Source organism: Sapajus apella, unplaced genomic scaffold, assembly GCF_009761245.1.
Source record: "Sapajus apella isolate SASKATOON/1434 unplaced genomic scaffold, GSC_monkey_1.0 scaffold1, whole genome shotgun sequence".
Classification (NCBI taxonomy): Eukaryota; Metazoa; Chordata; class Mammalia; order Primates; family Cebidae; genus Sapajus; species Sapajus apella.
This window is the reverse complement of record NW_022436941.1, coordinates 77,183,616-77,205,021: the sequence shown is the minus strand read 5'-3', so window position 1 is coordinate 77,205,021 and position 21,406 is coordinate 77,183,616. Positions and strand designations below refer to the sequence as shown.

Sequence of the window (21,406 nt, the reverse complement as noted above, 5' to 3'; positions counted from 1 at the left end):
TAATTATGTTGAGGATGGGGGGGCTGTCAGGTATATTCTGGGAGGCTACCTTCTGAGTGTGACCATCTAATAGTAAACAAATGTTACTGGTATGGGGTCTTGAAACATACTTCATGCCAAATTTCACTTATAATCTATGTTTTTGTATTCTATGAAAAACGTTTTAATTGACTCAAAGGCAATGTCCTCATACTTTAAATTTTTAAATATTTATTAAAATAAAAATTATTCCCTAGTATATATAATTTAAATTATGGAAAGAAATTAGTAGAGCGGTCAAGATCAAATTTATGTCTGGTAACCAGTAAAAAATGTATGCATTTAGGAATATTTAGTTATTTAAATATTTTTTATATCCTTATCTTATGTGTACTTTGAAAAGTATGTCTAACTCCAGTAAATATTAAAAATATATGCACATTAAGCTTTTGCCACGAATGTACTGCTAATTTTTAATGTTAAATTATAACTTTTATAAATCCAGGTTCTCGCTTTTTATATGTAATATAACTTGAACTTTATAAATGAGACCTGGTTTTGTTCCCACAGAAAACTGAAAAAGAACCCAGTGACATGGCCATAAGACTGACTCCTGAGTTTTAACTTGCTCTTGAATATAGTAAACTTTCTAACAATGAAGCACTGTTGAATTTATTTTAAACTATATTTAGATTTTGTCTTGGCGTGTGTTTTGAACATAGTTATATATGATATACTTGGAATTCACAAGTACTTGAAGCTAAATGGAGACCATTTATAAATGCTAAACTTTAGAGGAACATGGAGCCAGAACATTAAAGAAGAAATGGCATATTGTTTGTGTGTATGTGTGCATGTGCATGTATATGTGTGTGTGTGAGTGATCAACCTGCCTTTTTTCTACCTGGATTCATGACATTTTTAAAGCAAATTTCTAATTCCCTAATAAAGGGCTGAGCATTAACTCTATTCCATTTCCATGTCTATCAATATAAAAATTATTCAAATAATTTTGAAGTATATTATTATGGAATTTTATGCTTACCATGAATATCACACCATCAGCATCATATATATGTGCATATAAAGTATTACTGAAATACTCCTTCATAGAAGAATTCTCAGTTGACTAGGTTTGAGCCTTTTAAGGAGAAAAATTAGGCTAAGGGATTGAAATCTTGAATGATGTTTTGAAAACAATTATTCATTTTTATTTATACACACATCACACACAGCATAAAAAAAATACTAGTGACATTTACATATCTTAAATTAGTAAAAATGGGTAATTTATAATTTTTGTTTAGGTTCTCTTGTTCATTAGGTATATATATAAGAACAGATAACATTCCTAAAAAAGTTTTTGTATATACTTAAATCTGCATCCAAATATTTTATTCCATTTAATAGTATAGACTGAAAAATGTTCACTCCCACACCTCTGGTTTGAGTGTGGCCCCAGAGAAGCAGAATGATGGATACCTGAGGTTGAAAACTCTTTGAGTAACTTTTGAACCCATTCAGATATCTCTCAGCCCTTCCCTTTCCCCAATACTCATTAAGTAATCTAAACTTATCTTCCAGTTATGATAACTTGATCAGAGAGCACTGGTCATCAGCTCTTAGCCTTCCTTCAGATATCAGAGTGCATTTCCAAAGCCCAGGTTTACATAGCATTAGTTTTCTTTCTCTCTCCCTACATATCATTGGAGAGACCGCTAGTATTTTTCTGCCATTTGTTTTACCTTACCTCCTCTTTATGGTTCAAATACCCACTTCTGTTATCTAATATCTTCCACAGTGCTAAATATATATTAGAGCTGAATTTCCTGCCTTTATGGAAGGTTCATGATTAGTAGGATTTCACATGAGGGACTGTATGACTGGAGTGGGGTAACTACTGATTATGTCATGCCTAATGTCTATGAGTGAGCTATAAGTCAGCATGTTGGTAAATTGCATATTTAAGGTTTGTTTTTTAAAAAAACAACTTTAAATCTCTTTTGTCATTACTATACAGAGCAAGTAGCAACATTGAATGCAACAATGATATAGTCACTTGGGGGGCTAAGGGAGGGATAGCAGGGGGTGGGGCAATTGGGGAGGGATAACAGGAGAAATAACTAATGTAGATGGGGGGAGGGGGAGGGGGGTGGATGCAGCAAACCCCTATGGCACGTGTATACCTATGTAACAAACCTGCACAATCTGCACATGTACCCCAGAACTTAAAGTATAATAAAAAATAATAATATAGTCACCAAAAGGGCTCTTAAGCAGGGCTCTTAATAAAGTAACAGCATTGGAAAGGACTTGAGCTACAACCTTCTGAGGGCTTAAGCTCACATCACTGAATAAATGAATAGTACACTATAAATAACCATTAACTACATTACAAAAACAATGATGAGCTTGTTAAAGGCATTTAGAGCTTTCTCTTTTTCTCTTTTTTAATCCTTCACAATGTTAATTTATATTGAATTTTGACCAGAAAAATATATAAATTCAAACATTTAATACATGCAAATTGAGCAGCTCAAATTTGAAATCCAAAATGCTCCAAAATCCAAAACTTTTTGAGCACTATTATGGCACTCAAAAGATTTGGGGATACTTAACTGGTAAGTAGTAAAAAGCAAATCTTTCAAGATCCAAAAAAATTCAAAATCCCAAATACTTCTGTTCCCAAGCATTCCAGATAAGGGATACTTACCCTGTAATACTTTTCATAATTGATAATTTGTTTTCCCAATATTAAGGCTTCATAAACAACTCAAGCCTAATCTAATTTGTTCCAGCAGAACACCCCTGAAAAGAGAGAGATTGTCACAGAACATTGGTTATTTGTAACACATACATTTAAGGAAAGTTTTGACACACAGATTTTGATACAGCATATGCCTTTTTTTTCTGTCAGTATGGTTTCTTTCTTTTCTTCCCTGAGATTGTTGGAGAATGATATTCTTCAATATTTTACTCCAGGAGACTCTTTATATGACCCTTTTAGAAGGGGTTGACCTTATCATGCCTCATTTGTCAACTCCATGAAGTTCTGCTTCAGATGGACAAGAAGGCCATTGTTGATATACTGCTCTATATCCCTAGCCATGGGAGCCAGGACAATGATGTAAAATATGAAAGCTTTGGTGAGCAGAGACTTTTTGTTGATGGGAATAAGGAGGTAATGAGGCAGAGTGTTGTTAATTTGAGGGCTACACATGGTAACAACAGCCCCCTTGCCTTTCAGGCTGTGCATCTCCTGAACCAGGTTTACAAAGCTTGAGAAGTTTTCTTGGCAGCGTAGTAATGACTGGCCTCAAAATTGATATTGGCAGTTTCAATGGACAGTGTAACAATGCTCCTCATGTGCTCAGGGAGCTTAGATTGGGTGGACTTAGAGTTTCAGGACATCTAGCACCGAGCAGAGTGTCCAAAACTCTTGTGTTTTTCTCTGCAATGAAGTCCTTCATTCTGATCATTTTCAGTGCTATTTATTCTACAAGGTTTCCATCTTGTATCATTTTCCTTCAGCTGAAGTATTTCCTTTAATATTTCTTGTAGTACAGGTTTACTTGTGACAAATTCAGCTTTTCTCTGAAAATGTTCTTATAATATCTTCCTTTTTAAGATATTTTTGCTGGATAGAGAATTGTACGTTGTTTCTGATGAGAACTCAATGTTATTTCTTATCTTTATCTTTGTATAAGTGTCTTTTTTCCTATGTCTATTTTTAAGATTTTATCATTAGTTTTTAGCAATTTGATTTAGATGTGCTTTGGTTTTGTGATTATCCTGCCTGAGGTTGTTGAGCTTCTTAGATCAGTGAATTTATGTTTTTATCTCTTTGGACTATTTTAGTCATTATTTTCTCTTCTCCTTCTGTGACTACATGTATGTCAGACTGCATAGTATTGTCCAGTAGCTCACTGAGACTCTGTTCATTTTTTAGCCTTTTTAAAAACTCTCTCTTGCTTCAGTTTACGTATTTTCCATTGTCTTATATTCAGATTCACCGTTCTTCTACAGTATCTAATCTACCATTAAGCACTCATAGGTTGTTTTTCGTGTCGATGTTATATTTGTTTCTTTATTACAGTTCCCATTTCTTTCCTTATGTTGATTTTTTTTTTAATCTTTAGACATTTTTATAGTAACTGTGATAAAGTCCTTGTCTGTTGATTTCACCATTTCTATCATGTCTAGGTCTACTTCTATTGACTGGTTTTGGGTCATACTTTCCTCTTTACCTCTTGATTACATGATGAACATTGAAATATTATGAATAGTATCTCAATTTTGTTGTCTGCCTTTAGAAAATACTTAGTTTTGTTCTGAAGGGCCATTAATTGACATGTGAATCAGCCCACACTTTTTGGAAGCTTTTGCTGTTGTTGTTGTTGTTGATACAGGGTCTCACTCTGTCACCCAGGCTGGAGTGTAATGGTGAGCTGCAGCTCGCTGCACCTTTACTTCCCAGTCTCAAGTGATCCTCCCACCTCAGCCTCCCGAGTAACTGGGACCACAGCTGCATGTCACGAGGCCTGTCTACTTTTCGTATTTTTTTGTAGCAGCAGGATTTCATCATGTTACCCAGGCTGATCTTGAACTCCTGGACTCAAAAGAATCCACCCACCTCAGCCTCCCAACATTCTGGGATTACAGGCGTGAGCCACCATGCCTGGCTAGAATCTTATTTTTAAGTTTTGTTAGGGTAGCTCTAGAGCAGTAGAGTCCAATCCCAGTTGTTGCAATGATGGAAATGTTTGATGACTGTGCTTTCCAATATAGCGGCCACTAGCCATATTTGGCTATGAAATACTTGAAATGTGGCTAGTATAATTCAGTAACTGAATTTTTCATTTAATTTAAGTGGTATGTGGCTAGTGCCTACTGTATTGTACAGCACAGGTCTTAAATAGGCTGTACTCCCAAGCTAGTTTAGCCCTACACCTGAGTGACCCTTCTGAGGTCTTTACAATGCCTCAGGTGTTCAGTGAACTCTCCCTGGCTGGTTAGAACTTGATTTTTTCCTAGTCCAGTGCAAACTCTAGTAATTTTCAGCCTACAGTTCCCCAGTATTCTTTAGCAAAAAATTGTCCTTCCTGGCTTTGTGAAGTTTCACCCTGCACATGGACAGCCTAATTTTCAGCTGAACACTCAAGTGGATTCCTATGCAAATTTCTAAAACTTACTCTGTGTATCCTGGTACTCTGCCTAACATATCCCAGCATATTCTAGCTTTCTCAGACTCACTAAACAACCATCTCTATCTCTCCCTAAACCACCATCCTCTGCTTGGGTTCCCCCACCCTGTGTTGCAGCCAGTAATGTGCCTCCAGCCAGAAAGCTGGGATGATACAGGGCTTATCTTATTTGTTTCTCATTGATGCCCTTCGGGGATCACACTACTGTGCTGCCTGTTGTCCAGTATCTGAAAAATGTATTTTCGCCCGGTTTTCTAGTTGTGTCATGGCAGGAGGACTAGTCTGGTACCAGTTATTCCATCTTTTGTCTGAAACTAGTAGATTACCTCTTACTTAGTAACACCTCTACCCATATCAAAGAGAGATAGGTACAAGTTTGGTATGTTTATTTTTTAATAAAATGAGTAGTTACTTTTTAAAAATCTATTTGTACCTTCCTCTGTTTTATTATTACTGCCCAGTAGCCAGTTCGTCCCCAATCTTTACAACAACCCATTGAAGAAAACACGTTATCTCCATTTCACACAACACGGAAGTGAGACACAGGGAAGTTAAGTAACATTCACAGGGTTGCACACCTGGTAAATGGAAGAAGTGGGATTTGTATTCAGTGGTCTGGCTTCAGAGCCCAAATTCTGTGCCACTATTGAGAAACGTTCAGAGAATAACACTGTGAAGGGTATACATATGAGTTACTTGAGGTATAAATATTTGTACTTACATAGTCACATATAAACAAGATTCAACTTTTAAATCAATAATGTTTGGCTTACAGTAGAATATGGAAAAATCTGTATCTGCATAAACTTTTCAATCTTTAAGGGAACTCTAGAGGTTACTTAAGGGGAACAAAAGGAAGATACTTCCATTTGGTATTGTTTGTTTATTCATTTATTTAATTTTTTCTAGACAGAGTCTTGCTCTGTCACCCAGATTGGAGTACAGTGGCATGATCTTGGCTCACTGCAACCTCCACCTCTTGGATTCAAGCTATTCTCATGCTGTAGCCTCCAGAGTAGCTGGGATTACAGAGTGCAGCACCACACCTGGCTAATTTGTGTATTTTTAGTAGAGACAGGGTTTGGCCTTGTTGGTCAGGCTGGTGTTGGACTCCTGACCTCAAGTGATCTCTCCACCTCCCAAAGTGCTGGGATTACAGATGTGAGCCACCACACCGGCCCATTTGGCATTGTTTTATAAAAGCTTACTCACCTTGTAATACATAGCTATCTTAAGAAACAATACTGTTACGCATCTAAGCGCCATTTTCAGATAAAGAAACTGAGACTAAAAAAGTTAAGTAGCTTTCTTGGTGTCACACAGCTAGTAAATGGTAGATTTGGGACTGGAACCCTGTCTGAGTCAAAGAATTACCCATGTGGATGATCATCACATTATTTTTTTAATGAAGAAGTGAAATATTGAAGCATCAGTAGGGGAGTTGTTAAGTAAATCATGGTACAATACTATTGATAAAATACCATTCAGCCATCTTTTTTTAAATGTTGAAGAAAAATATTTATTGGCAGCAAGATAAATAAGTGAAATAATGAATATCTGTTTTTAAAATATAAATATTTATGTGAAGAAAGACCCTCATTCCTGCTTTATCCTTATACAAACACTGAAACATACTGTTATTAGATAAATATATGGAAATAGAAGGTGATATTGTTCCAAGGAATTGTAAGGGAAAATACTTGCTCTATGGTAATTTATACTTGAAAATAGACTTCTTTTTTTTTTTTTGAGGCAGAGTCTCGCTCTGTCGCCAGGCACCAGGCTGGGGTGCAGTAGTGTGATCTCAGCCCACTGCAACCTCTGACTCCTGGGTTCAAGCAATTCTGCTGCCTCAGCCTCCCGAGTAGCTGGGACTACAGATGTGTGCCACCATGCCCAGCTAATTTTTATATTTTAGTAGAGACAGGGTTTCACTGTGTTGGCCAGGATGGTCTCGATCCCTTGAACTCGTGATCCGCCCGCCTCGGCCTCCCAAAGTGCTGGGATTACAGGTGTGAGCCACCGCGCCAGGCCTGAAAATAGACTTCCTTAAGAGTCTTCAAGGTCTACAATTCCTATCCTGTTTTCTCCACCTGACCACTTTCTTATCAATCCCAAATAGTTTCGTTGTTGTTGTTATTATTTGTTTGTTTGTTTTGAGATGGAGTCTTGCTCTGTCATCCAGGCTTAAGTGCTGTGGCGCAAACTCAGCTCACTGCAGCCTCCACCTCCCAGGTTCAAGTGATTCTCCTACCTCAGCCTCCTGAGTAGCTGGGACTGCAGGTATACACAATAATGCCCAGCTAATTTTTGTATTTTTAGTAGAGACAGGGTTTTGCCATGTTGGCCAGCCTGGTGTCCAACTCCTAGCCTCAAGTGATCCACCCACCTCAGCCTCCCAAAATGCTAGGATTACAGGCATGAGCCACAGCATCTGGCCCTTCAATTCTAAATATTTACAAGACTGTATTTGTTTTCACAAATGATTTATGTTCTCTTTAATTTTGCGTGGTAACAGTTATATTTTTCCAGAAAAACAAAAGGAAATTCTTTTTTAGAAAACATTATAGTCTCTATATATTTCAACTCTGAAATCTTTAATCCATCTTCATACGTAAAAATAATTAATATATTCAGATTGGCTTTTCCTTTGCCTCAATAGCGATTATAAGAAAGTCTTAGAAGAGTAATGTTGAATAAAGAGAAATTATGTGAAGGCAGGAGAAATGAGAACAGATCTTTGCCCTGCATTTTCTTTTCATCAAAAAGGACATGCATTTACCAGCTCTAAGACTGCAACTATAGAGGTGATGTAAATAAAGTAGGTGATGTGACTGGTCTATTAAACAAAAATCCAAGCAAGCTCTATACCAATTTCTGAGTATCCTCTTGCTAGTTGAGGTAGATTACTAGTGCAAGTTTAACCTGGTCCTGAACCTTTCATTCTACTCCAAAGAACGAGCTTCTATTAAGACACAGGAACTTGAATTTTTTCTACTTTCACTATTTCCAGTATGATATGGAGGGATTTCCTTTGTGATATATTGTCACCTTACATAAGAATTCTGGAGGCTATAGGAAAAAGAAAACCTGATTTCTCTCCTCTCACCCTCACTGTAGCAACTGCCCAGAAGCTCAGTTACTGTGGTGATTAAACTACTCATGGGGTAGTCAGAGCACTTCTTTCTCGCCAGTGGAAAAGTATAGTCACTGATGAGTTTTAAGAAAGAAATCAGTGTTAGGCTTAGGAAATTTTTCAGTGTCTCTTAGGCTCTTGTGTAGTACTTCACATTTGTTTGCTTCATTTTTTGGGTAGCAAATATTTCTACTATGTGGTGTTTCATGTCTATTATAGCATAAAATCAGAACTGTTTATGTAACAATAAGTATGTAATCATACAGCTTTTTCAAACTTATATACATATCTGTTTATTTAAATGCAAAGTATGTACGTATGTATATGTATATAATATGTATTTTATTTTTATTGGCCATTTTCATAAAAACTATTTTTTATTTTATTTTTTTAACTAGAAATTTGATAATTTCTTCCATTTATATATACATGCAGGAAATACTAAAGAATGAAAAATACAGAGAAGAAATCAAAATAAAAAGTGAAGAGTTTTATGGAAAAGAAAAACTCCTTAGTAAAGAGACCAATGAAGAACTCTTGACTCCACCAGTTGACACTCAAATTAAAGGGCATGCCTCTGCTCCATACTTTGGAAAGGAAGAACCCTCAGTGGCTCCCAGCAGCACTGGTAAAACCTATCAGCCAGGATCTTGGATGCCACAAGATGGCAAGAGCCCCAGTCAATGAATGCATCATGGTCAAATCTTTTCATGTATATGAGTGTGACTATTTTAACAAATAAAAGAAATCAAAAGTGAATTGCCTTGTATTTTCTGAATGTACAAAGTTTCCTATTCCATTAATCTTAAGAGTTCATTTTTAGTGTATGCACAAGAAATGTGAGAGTATGTACTATAGAAATCTAACTTCTTTTAGACCTAATTCCTTCATTTGACTAAGTCATTGTTATTTATGAATTTGCTTAGATTTGTTTTTCCCTCGTAGGATTACTCCCTTGAGAAGGATCCTGTAGCCGTGAATCCTCAGTACACTTTGGATCTTTATGATCATTTGGGAACCACTCATAGATATAGCTTGGTAGAAATAATGAGGGTAAAACAGTGAACTTTCCCAGCTGATCAAATATAGGAGAAAAAAAAGAATGAAAAGATTCTTATTTCTGGAGAGGTAACCTGTAAGATTCTAAAAGACTAACCAAAAACGTGAACTTGGATAAAACATGTGGAGGCAAAGAAAACTTAGCTGATTAGTGAAAAAAGTCATTAAGACCTTGATGAGAAGATGGGACAAAAGCTAGCTTATGGTAGGACTGCAGTTGGAATTTGGAGAGGAATTAGGACCGATACAAGTATACAATCCATAACAAAGTCTGAAAGAACAGTAGAGAAAGAAATAATACAATAACTGGAGTTCCGTGAGACTGAAAATTACTTTGAAAAAATAGACAATTGGGGAAAGCTCTCAAAAAGCAGAAATCAATTCCATTAGAAGACAGAAGACAATGTACATGTTAAAACATTACCTACAAAAGTACATTTAAAGGGTCATACATTTTCTGGAGTGCACAACGAAGTTTTTGTTGTTATTCTAAAACCCTCACAGTGTTTAGCATACAATAGATGCTTAATATTTACTGAATGAATGACCCATATTTTTATGCTCTGAATGTAAGTAAATCCTTGGTTAAGCGTTAACAATGAATTCCTAAAAACACAGATTAAATTTTTTACTTAATAGCAGGTAAAAAATTTAACTGCCTAAGAAATACACTACAGAAATAAAGCATTTATACTAAAACAAGTAATCAAGTGACAAAATCAGCACACTTAATGACAAAAAGCCCAACATTCCAGCAGTTGTCATATAGTACCAGGTGAAATATTTTATCTCTACTACACCATTTCAAGGTGGTATTACATTTTACCACAGAGGCAAAAAAGGAACTAGTCACTAGGTAGTATGCAAGGAGATACATCCAGCCAGCAGGGTGGCTCAGACCTATAATTCCAGTGCTTTGGGAGGCAAAGACAGGAGTGCTTGAGGCCAGGCATTGAGAACAGCGTGGGCAACATAACGAGACCCCATCACCACAAAAAAAAAAAATTTTTTTTTGAGACAGAGTCTCATCTGTTGCCCAGGCTGAAGTGCAGTGGTGCCATCTCGGCTTACTGCAACCTTCGCCTCCAGGGTTCAAGTGATTCTCCTGCCGCAGCCTCCCGAGTAGCTGTGATTACAGATGTGCACAACCACTCCCAGCTAATTTTTGTATTTTTAGTAGAGGCAGGGTTTCATGATCCAGTTCAAGACCATGTTGGCCAGGCTGGTCTTGAATTTCTGACCTCAGGTGATCCACCTGCCTTGGCCTCCCAAAGTGCTGGGATTACAGGCATGAGCCACCATGCCCTGAAGCAAAAAATTTTTTTAATTAGCTGGGCATCATGGTGTGTACGGGCAGTCCCAGCTACTTGGGAGGCTGAAGTGGGAGGATCACTTGAACCCACGAGTTCAAGGCTGCTGTGAACTATCATGAGGCCACTATACTCCCACTGTACTCCAGCCTGGTGACATAGCATGACTGTCTCTTAAAAAAAAGAAAAAAGACCAGGCACGGTAGCTCACGCCTGTAATCCCAACACTTTGGAAGCCGAAGCAGGCAGATCACTTGAGATAAGGAGTTCGAGACCAGGCTATCCTGCATGGTGTAACTCCATCTCTACTAAAAATATAAAAATTAGCTGGGCGTGGTGGTGGGCACCTGTAATTCCAGCTACTTGGGAGGCTCAGGCCAGAGAATCGCTTGAACCCTGGAGGCAGAGGTTACAGTGAGCCAAGACCATGCCATCACACTCCAGTCTGGGCTACAAAAGTGAAACTCTATCTCAAGGAAAAAAAAAAGATATATAATTTGTGGTATACGTGGGACTGTGAATTGAGATTAACATGTACTTAACTACTGGACTGGATTGCAGAGAAAATTGTAAATGTTTTAACATACTAGTGTATCTACTGCCAAATTCCTGTAAGCTCATTAATTGCATTCCATAAACACCTTTTGCAAATGTTTGACATATAGTCTGTCTATAAATATCTTAGATATGGCAGAAATTAACTACCAATTTTTATGGTTTTCATTTTAAAATACCTGTTTTGCATAAGCAGGATGAGAAAATCTTGGCCAAGAGACCTTTATAAAAAATGCCTATGTTAACGATGATGATACAGAGCCACCATTATTAGTAGAGCTTGTACTTTCAAGGCAACTTCTGGGGTGGAAATGAATTTGTAATAACCTGTCCATATCCCTTTCCTCCAGGCTAACATGTTAAGGATGACTGGTCACATTAGTTAGGTGGTGTTGGCACAAAGTTAAATATCCTGCATAAAAAGTAAATTATAATCTTGGCCTAATTAATATTTGTCTTTCTAAAGAACTTTTCTTTAAAAACTTGGCTTTTAGGCCAGACACAAAGGAGAATTAAAAATAGTAAATATTAGTTTGCCCACCATATTTCATATCATTGTCTTTTATTATGAAAATGTCAAGACAGATTTTAAACCTATGCCAAAAAAACTTTAATTTCAAAGGTAAAAAACTTCATGCTAACATGAAAAATATTATATACCTTAAGTACTTTATCAGAAGCAAAGTCTTCCATTCTATGCCTCTGCTATTATACATACATAGAGTGTACTTTTGGTTTTTACAAAAATAGCATTACACAAACTGACAAAGTACAGAAAAGCTACTGGGTTTAATTACATAAACCTAGCTTGTTAGCTATGCGTTAGTTACCTGAAGTTAAAAACCAACAAAAATGGAGGAAATAATCATTTTCCATTCCTATTCTTACCAACAGATCTCTGGATGTTAATTAACCTTGAATCAATACCATTATGTTGTTTAAATGCTGTATCATTAACTGAGCTATTTATATGTAACCTGAGTTTATTAAGAGTAGGCTTTCCCATATTATATTTAATTTATTTGGAGAAAGAGAGGTATAGAGGACAATCTATGGTAGTCAAGTTAAAAGACTCCAAGAGATCATCCAGAAAAGAAACTTGTCTCAGTTGTACATGTGTTTCCCAGACTTTGGGTATTTGACCATGTAATCTCTTTTAATATATTTGAGAAATGTGAATTTGTCCTTAAACATTTATTCCAGATATGAAGTAAATCAGCATGATTCTATAACCAGTAGCAAATATAAAAGCATTCATTCCTAAATAGGATCAAATTTCCTCCAATTTAGAACCATATGAAATATAAGGTCTATTTCAACATCAGGTTTCCAGCCCACAGCTTCCTGTGCATATTTCTAGTTTGCTTATTGTAAAGAAGTAAAATTTTAAATGTCCTTATATATCTGATAAGTAGTAACATGCTGAAATTTATCATATGGATACTATGGCTCAAGATCTGGCACATAAACTTTTGCTTATTTTTGATAAAACGTTTGTTACAGGCAGCCTGGGGACAGCTTTTTCCTCCAAAACCAGCTTTAGAAAGGTAATTGATTGTACTTAGTTCTCAGAACTACAATCTCTAGGTATTAAACAATACAAGATATCATTTCTAGGATTCCAGATAATAGTAAATGGGATTCTTTAACAACAGTGCCCTGTTGGCAGTGAGAGATGATTTTTCTGAAGAATCCCAAATCTCATAATACTCCCTGTACTCTCTGACCCCTTACACACACACACACACACACACACATGCACACAGTAAAATCTTGATCTCACATATATAGAAAGGCTGTCTAAATGATTGGGAAAAGTGAAAAAAACAAAAAAAGTATATGCCAAATACAAAATTGGCATGTTGAGATTAACAAATTACAGAAAAACACTTTTAAATATCTTTAAGTTGTTAGAACTGATGAAACCATAACTTCGGTAGATGAATGAGAATTATGACTCTAAAATGTGACCATAAGTAAAACATGTACATAATTATTTCCATGAACAGCTTGATTGCAGAAAACAAAACGAATTTTAGATATATCAGAGACTGATAATCTAAAAGAAGAGCACTGTTATTCAAACTGGTCCATAAACATTCTCAGTGGTCCTTAGGTTCTGAGGAATATAGCCCTAAAGTTTTACAAGTATGCTTAGCTGTAACTGAAATTCTAACCTGCATAACATAATGTAACTTAAGATGTTAGTACCTCCAAAAAAAAAAACAAAATCCAGGACCTCTTTATAAAAAATTATCAAATTTATTTTAATATCTAGTTTCATTTTTAAACTGTAGCTGCAGGGCAATTTTTTATAATTTAAAATTCATTATCAGGGGTACAGAAAACATTAATAAGCTGACTGACAGTGAATTAAATACTAACAGTGAATAAAAATTACTGGGCCATGCATTTATAAAAGCCATGTTTAATAGTAAAATGTTCCAGTTATACTACTTAACTGAAAGAAACATCCTTTAGCTCCTTACTTCCAATTACAGCACATTCTCATTTTGATATAATTTATCCGTTTCGCCCAATTACTGCTATACCCAACAAAATGTTTACAAACTGTATACTTTTCTTTACCACTTATGAAGTATGACTTCACTGTTACTCTTGAGGAGTTGTTTAATAGAAATTTAAAGTTTCACTTTGAACCTGTTTGATCAGAAAGTATTAAATATCACTACCACGAGTTAAAGAATGAAATAAAAAACAAAAGTGGTGTCTATGTAATCAGCGAATTACCTGATAAGACACTAAGTATTTTACAGTTCTGCTTAGCATAAGAATAACCTGGTTCCAAGTTACTACAGTGTTTGGCATTTTTACTGCAAGCTCTAACCATAGTGTTACTCCTCTCAAAAAGCCATCTCTATGAAAATGGCAGTGTTTTAAGTACAAAAATTGTTCTATCCAGTAGGTGGTATTCTACATAGTAAAGATAATTCTTTATAAAATTACATTTTATAAAATGCAAAATGTCTTGATAATTATCAGCTGTCTCAAAGGCTAAAATAAGAAAAATGCAGCAAATAGAAGTACTCATTGATTAATATTTTGTTTTGAGAAAGCCAGAAATGACTGTAAGAAATAATAATAATAATAAAAGATGTAATTAACATACTGTATCTCTTTTAAGCCAAAGCACACTTATCACCTCACGACAGGACAGTTCTGACTTTTACATTTTTAATTTCCTTTGTCCAAAACAGGACCTCATTTTACATAGAGTTCATCTAAATTGAGTTCATAATCTAAATTCATTTTTCCCTATAGGATGTCTTCATTTCAGTACATAAACTGCTAATCAGCAAATTACTAAGTCGGTTATAAGGAATTTGTACCATAATAAATGCTAATTTACAATAACTGTCAATAGAAACCTATAAACTTCTACACCCAAGCCTAAATGTCACTACAGTATTGAGGTCAGAACATGATTCTTCCATTTGGTCAAATTTCATTTACTAAATAATACTGTCAAGAAATCCAAAGAAGAACTTCAGTGGGTTCTTCCAAAGCTGCATAATTTTCCAAATGATTTTCCCTGGTTGCGGAGACTGTTCAGTCCTTCAATCCTTTTTTAGTCGTTTAGCTTTTGCAATGTTTTCTTGGCGTTTTTGTTTCTTCTTTTGCTCCTTCTCCCTTGCCTCAATCATTTTGGCCAATTTCCAAGACAGTACAGCACTTGCTAGGAACAGTGGAGTAAGGGCCAAAATAACAGTGGTAAGGAAGCCGTATGGGTCCTTTGCAGCCCATTCCACAACATACTCAGCCCAAGCCTTTATATCAAACATCTTCATAGCAGTCTTATGAAAACTAGGGCTGGGGGAAGTGGGTGGAGAACACAGAGGGAAAAAAAAAAAAATAAGACTGCAGTTAATCAAATTTTGAAAAAGTTTCATCATACAACCAGTTAACTCAGAATTCCATTATCACTCACTTTGCTTTTTTAAAAAATACTAATTAGTACTAATGTAATAAAGACTAGTATCCCGAGTTAGGAAAAAGTAATTCATCTAGACAGCCAGAATAGTGACACTTCAAAGACGTAAAGTTATAGATGATTAAAAAGAGCCATTTGACTTTATCATAAGGACTATGCATTCTCACATGCCTCCCATATTCAAGAAAAACTTTATTTAACAGGAGACTTTTAAAAGAATCTTGAGTTTTCTATGGTCATTCCAGGAAACAGCTTAATACAGTTTGTCATTTTTTGACTTATCCTTAGTATTACTAATTAACAAAAATACAAATAAGCAAATTTGGTGTTTGAAAAGGACAAGCCACAAAGCATGTGAAATGCTCACAGAGGAGGACAGATGGCTATTTCCAGGAATGGGAAAGAGAGGGTAAGGGAGTCATAACATCACATTAATATGCCAAATAAGCAAAAAGTACTGAGCTATTTTATGCCCTTTCAGCTTTGAGGACCCCTGTTGAAATAAGCCTAATTTAATAAATGAGAAAAGTAGCCTTAACAAATGTCATATGTTTTGTTCCTTTTTGAGTGTAAGAAAAGGCATCTGGCAAATGAGGATTATGTAACTTGAGTGACGGTTTCTATTTTGCCCCAGGGCTTTTCCACCTTTCATGTTTGTGTCAACTTCTTTTCAAAGTGCAGAATTAGAATACCTGGGTAGGGAATGAGTGTACATACATCCTGTTACAATTTCAACTGGAATTTTTAAAGAATCATCTACCTTATGCTTGAGTAGTGATCTCTAACTTTGTCCTGGTATTATTAGTGACCCAATCACGATTCAGATGACCCTTGATTGTCTGTCTTCTTAAGTTCTACTGTATACATCTGAGAGATGGTTTAAATTCTGTACAATTGGTGAGTTGGAGAGAATACAAAAAAGAAAACAAAATTTAAGTCACAACTTTCAGGATAATTGTTAATTAAATTTTAAATGGAAAATTTCTGTATTGTATATAAGCAACCTATATGACATGTAAAATTGCCTGTACGTTATAGTAACTTCATATCTGTTTCTTCCTCATTTGAATTTACCACAATTGCAAATGCCCTGTAAGAAAATCCTAATTACTGAAAATCAAGTATTTTACTAAGTTACTTATTACAATAATAAAATTTTTTTAGTTCACTGACATATAGGAGACAAGTTGGTTCACTGATACCGCACCCATTCCTAGATTTTGAACTTTTTATACTAAAAATGTTGCCATTCATTCCTTTACTGGATTAGGTACACCACTAAAAAAATCAAACACCTTACCTTACTCTTTAAAGGTTTTTGGGGGTCTATTATACAATTTATGTCCTTTTCTTAGAAAATGAGAAGAGATAACCAAAACAAATTATAGTAATCCACCAACAATCCTATTACCCCAGGAAAACTGGTTTTATTGTATCTTTCCACGATTTTCAACTGAACACATATGAAAGTGCCTAATATGTTAAATATCTTAGCTCCCAGACTTCATACGACCTCACCCATACAGTCAGAATTAGGTACTACTGAGATCGACCTGCCTTCACCTTCTCCAGACCAGTAGCGAATAACCAATGTAATTTTCAGAGAAAAGCAAAAGAACTTTGCAGTAAAATAGCCATGGTCCACAGGCCACACATCTCCCTGCACCTCAACTTCGGACCCAAACGCCCGTGCCTCCCACTTTGAGGAATAAATCCTACTCTTCCTCCCAAAACAGATCGACCCGGCTCGATCTCCCAACCAGATCCGCGTGGGCCCTGCAGCTGCAGCTGGTGGCACTTGACGACCATCCGCACTTCCTCCTTTGTCTTTCCCTTCTTTCTTAACGTTTCTCCCTTGCTCACTCTTCCCTCCTTACCCTATCGGGGCCGCAGACGCACGGGGGCCACGTTCACCCCTGCCCCTGGGCCTTAGCAATCTCGAGCCCCTCGTCGCGCAAAGCCGTGGGATCCTGGGTTGGCCCCGCCACACTCTGCGCCGCCGCCGTTTCTGCTGGGTACCGGGAGAAAGGCACTGCAGCGGCGGCCACCTGCCCCCTACTACATCGCCCCAGGGGCTCGGATCCCACTCCCAACTCACCGCCAGACCGGAAACAGGAAGGCGGAAGTCGCGGCCTTTGCGTCCCGCCCACAGGCGTCCCGACCCGCCAACCGAGCGGGAGGAAGTCCAGGGGTCAGTTTCCGGCCGCGCCATTGCTGCGTGGGTCTTGGAACCTCGACTTGTAGGACGCGGGAGGGTGCGGGGCGGGGACAGGGCGTCGCTGAGATTTCCGGGGAGCGGCAGGTGAGGCCGCGCAGGGCGGGTGACGGCACCCGCGCTCCCTTCCGGGCTGGAACCCGAGACTGCCGCGTCCTGCGGGGACCAGGTGGTGAGCGAGGAGGCGTGGAGCGGCTTCAGAACTCGAGCGGTTCCGAAGCGGCTATGGACTTTAGCCTTTGACCCCGAGGTCGATCGAGAGACGACCCCCATCCCCTGCTCTAGCCGGACAGTTGGAGGGTCCCGGGTGGGTGAGGTGTTTGGCTGCGGGAAACTCAAGCGGCGGCAAGAAAGCAGTTGGGTCCCCACAAACCGCCCGAAGTCAAGGTGAGGGCCACACAGCGACTCTTGACGATTGCGACGAGTTCATCCTGGTTCACATCCCACCTCACGCCTCTCTCTTCCAGGTGGACAGTAGTTCTTAGGTAAAGGAGGCAGGCTGCTGGGCCTTGGTGGATCCACCCAACCTTGTTACCAAGGGAAATGCCGCCATGCTGTGTGAAAAGGGGGTTTTGTTGTTTTTTAATAAGCACCTAACTCATTTCACGAAAGAATGATCAATACCTGCCCAGAGTAAACTTGACAACTAATTGAACTGTCAGGGCATTGAGTTCCCATAGAGGTGTTTGTTCTTTCATTAAATAAATAAAGGGATGCAAAAAGAGAAAGAGAACATGCAGAAAGATAAAGAGTGAGTTAATACTGTCTTCTAATCTACAGGCTCTGGTTTGCTTGGTGACCAAGTTTTGTGATTGCTTACACTGTTTGACTACCTCTGACAAATGTTGCAAGACCTCTTCCCTGTTTAATTCTCCAAAGACTATAGAATGTTTTCTTTGAGGAGCAAGATACAACATGTTTAACTGGTTTAGGTAAAACAATAAGTACTATTTACTAGGGGACAGGCTTTTGGCAGATAATCTAACGATCTATGATACTGTTCGTTGGACATATGTTAATGTTTATAATGTTGTATTACCAGCAGTTGTTTTCTTACTCATTTTTATTTGAAAACCTAGGTGATAGTTTCAAAGCCTATGCTGCTTAGGCCTAGCCTGTACTTGTAATAGCCAGAAAAAAGCAGACTCAGTCACTGGATTGTGTGCAGTAAATACTTACTAGAAGTAACTGATTTTTCTGAAACCTCCCCAACTCGTGAATTCAAGATGTGATCAGAATGTATTATTTTAACATTCATCGTTCCAGAGGCCAACACGCGTTTTATTTTAATCATGGTAGATGGTTTTCCCAGTTACTGCCTCTGCATACTTGCAGTGCTGCATCCCTGGTTAAAAGCACAGAAGTCTTGGGCAGGAAGAAAGGGCACATAAGGAGAAAGCCTCTGTAGCTCTTTAGCTGTAATGTAGACCAGGGGTCCCCAACCAAAGAGTGATACCTGGTTTGTAGCCTGTTAGGAACTGGGCCACACAGCAGGTGGTGAGCGATGGGTGAGTGAGCATTTCTGCCTACTGTCAGATCAGCAGCATCATTAGATTCTCATGATGCAAACCCTATTGTGAACTGCAAGTGCCTGGGATCTAGGTTGTGTGCTGCTTCTGAGAGTCTAATGCCTGATGATCGGAGGTGGAACAGTCTCATCCCTAAAGCATCACGGTACCCTGTCCATGGAAAAAATGTCTTCCACGAAACCAGTACCTGATGCCAAAAAGGTTGGGGACTGCTGGCGTAGACCATGCCTTTACAATCTAAGTTTGCTTATCCAGCTTCAAGTTACAGGTCAGTGTGCAAGACCAGGAGCAGCATAGGGGTTGCCACGGTGGAGTTCCTTACTGCAGTCTGCATTGCCTTACCTAAAGGTGATGTCAGGATTGGTTTGAATACTGTGAACTACTTTCCATAGTGAGGAGTCTGAGCTCATGAACTAAGATTCACAAGTCTTGGCTGAGTAATGATATGTATACTCCGATAAATCACTCTGAGTGTTTCTCCACTTATGTGTGTAGAAAACATGTTAGGCCATCTCCAGTGCCCTTTCAGCTTTAAAATCTATAAATTGGACTCGATTTGGTCATTTATCTAACTTAAATAAATAGCATAGTAAGATATTTGATATAAACATCATTGCAAGTTTTCCTAAGGTCTTTTTTTTTTAAACATGGTCTTGTTCTGGCCCAGCTGGAATGCAGTGGCACCATCATAGCCCACTGCCTCTTCGAACTCCTGGCCTCCAGGGATCCTTCCTCCTCACCATCTGAGTAGCTGGGACTTATAAGCCACAAGCCACTGTGCCCAAGTTAGCATCCTCACTGTTTTTAAAAACTATGACCAATGTTAATTTTTTGCTTAATGTATTCAGTTCTAAGTCAAGCCCAACTACAGAGAATGAGGTTCAGTAATTTTTGTTTGTTTGAGACAGGGTCTCACAGTCACCCTGGCTAGGTGCAGTGGCTCCATCACAGCTCACTACAGCCTTGACTGCCTGGGTTCAAGAGATCCTCCCACCACAGCCTCTAGAGTAGCTGGGTGTACAGATGCATGCCACTATGCCCAACTAATTTTTAAAATTTTTTCTGTAGAGACAGGGTTTCACTGTTTTGCCCAGGCTGGTCTCAAACTCCTTGCCTGAAGTGATCCTCCTGCAAAGGCTCCTTTCAGGGTGCTGGCATTACAGGTGTGAGCCACTGTTCCAGGCTGAGATCTTATTTCTTTGAAAAGATTCTTAATCAGGTTTTCATTCTCTCTCAAATGTCTGTCACAATACCAATTTAGAATAACAAGGAAATAAGGTCTGCTTTACTTCTAAAATATAAAATCTTATTCATGTAAGTTAAACCAAATTAACTAAACCTTATGCTGTTAATTAAGTAGGGCCTGCCTTTGCATAAGATAATTCCTGCGTAGTATATCATACCACCAGCCTCTTCAGCACTAGTGTACTCTATTGCAATTATATTTTATAAGTAGAGCCTTATAAAATTCTTCTTTTGAGAATGGAAGCCCTGTGGCAGTCATATGCCATTTTTTTGCTTAAAAAGTACTTTTCCCTTTGTTGGTACAAAATTACATCTCATTCTAACCCATGTCAAAGTTGTAAGTAGTGAAACCAGAATAAGATTCAGATAATATTATTTGAAGATAATATAGTTTAGTAACAATTTAGTCTTGACTAAAAGACTTTGAGAGTGCTCTCACCTGCATCTGATATTGATGGAATTGATTTTTTTCCCTAAATTTTATTTTGTGAGGTTGTTTTCTTCCATTGAAGCATAGTGCAAATACATTTCTTAATAGGCATATTTGTGTGATATTTATTTATTTGAGGCGGAGTCTTGCTCCCTTGCCTAGGCTAGAGTGCAGTGGTACAATCTTGGCTCACTGCAACTTCCACCTTCCAGGTTCAAGCAATTCTTCTGTCTCAGCCTTCTAAGTAGTTGAGACTACAGGCGCAAACTACCATGCCTGGCTTATTTTTATATTTTTTGTAGAGACTAGGTTTTACCATGTTGGGCAATCAGGTCTCTAACTCCTCAGGTGATTTTTTCCGCTTCACCTCCCAAATTTCTGGGATTACAGGCATGAGCCACTGTGCCCGGCCAGTAATATTTTTTTTAGAGTAATCAGATTTTAGCAATATTTGAAAGCTTATACTGAAGAAGAAGAATTTTTTCAAAGCTACTTATTGTGACCAGGTGCAGTGGCTTATGCGTATAATCCCAGCACTTTGGGAAGCAGAGGTGGGTGGATGATCTGAGTTCAGGAGTTCGAGGCCAGCCTGACCAACATGGTGAAACCTGTCTCCACTAAAAATACAAAATTAGCCGAGTGTGATAGTGCATGCCTGTAATCCCAGCTACTTGGCTGGCTGAGGCAGGAGAATTGCTTGAACTTGGGAGGCAGAGGTTACAGTGAACAGAGATCATGCCATTGTACTCCAGCCGGGGAAAAGAAAAAAAACCCCCACAAAAAAAAAAAAAA

General features: G+C 37.9%; 2 protein-coding genes and 1 long non-coding RNA gene across 4 annotated transcripts in view; 2 read left to right on the top strand and 1 right to left on the bottom strand.

The window, feature by feature from the left end:
• The window catches only part of NDUFAF2 (NADH:ubiquinone oxidoreductase complex assembly factor 2), a 217,418-nt gene extending 208,340 nt beyond the window's left edge, over nucleotides 1–9,078 (top strand). The window contains exon 4 of the mRNA XM_032280140.1: nucleotides 8,755–9,078. Within this exon, the coding sequence (XP_032136031.1) occupies nucleotides 8,755–9,006 (252 nt within the window). The 3' untranslated portion in view covers nucleotides 9,007–9,078. The remainder of the gene's footprint in view (nucleotides 1–8,754) is intronic.
• A 2,815-nt stretch (nucleotides 9,079–11,893) lies between these two features.
• SMIM15 (small integral membrane protein 15) lies at nucleotides 11,894–18,125 on the bottom strand. Of its 2 annotated transcripts, none has more exons than XM_032280152.1 (3): nucleotides 17,294–18,125; nucleotides 15,956–16,081; nucleotides 11,894–15,074 (listed from the first exon to the last, which is right to left on the bottom strand). In XM_032280152.1, the coding sequence occupies exons 1-2, from the start codon at nucleotides 17,681–17,683 to the stop codon at nucleotides 16,043–16,045; spliced, it is 429 nt and encodes a 142-aa protein (XP_032136043.1). In that variant the 5' UTR covers nucleotides 17,684–18,125; the 3' UTR covers nucleotides 11,894–15,074; nucleotides 15,956–16,042. The 2 variants fall into 2 exon arrangements, with proteins under 2 accessions (XP_032136043.1, XP_032136049.1); XM_032280158.1 differs by lacking the exon at nucleotides 17,294–18,125 and adding an exon at nucleotides 17,073–17,287.
• LOC116553063 lies at nucleotides 18,125–19,580 on the top strand. The gene is made up of 2 exons (XR_004269618.1): nucleotides 18,125–19,032; nucleotides 19,336–19,580. It is a non-coding gene; the product is annotated as an uncharacterized LOC116553063 (long non-coding RNA).
• The last annotated feature ends 1,826 nt before the right edge of the window (nucleotides 19,581–21,406 follow it).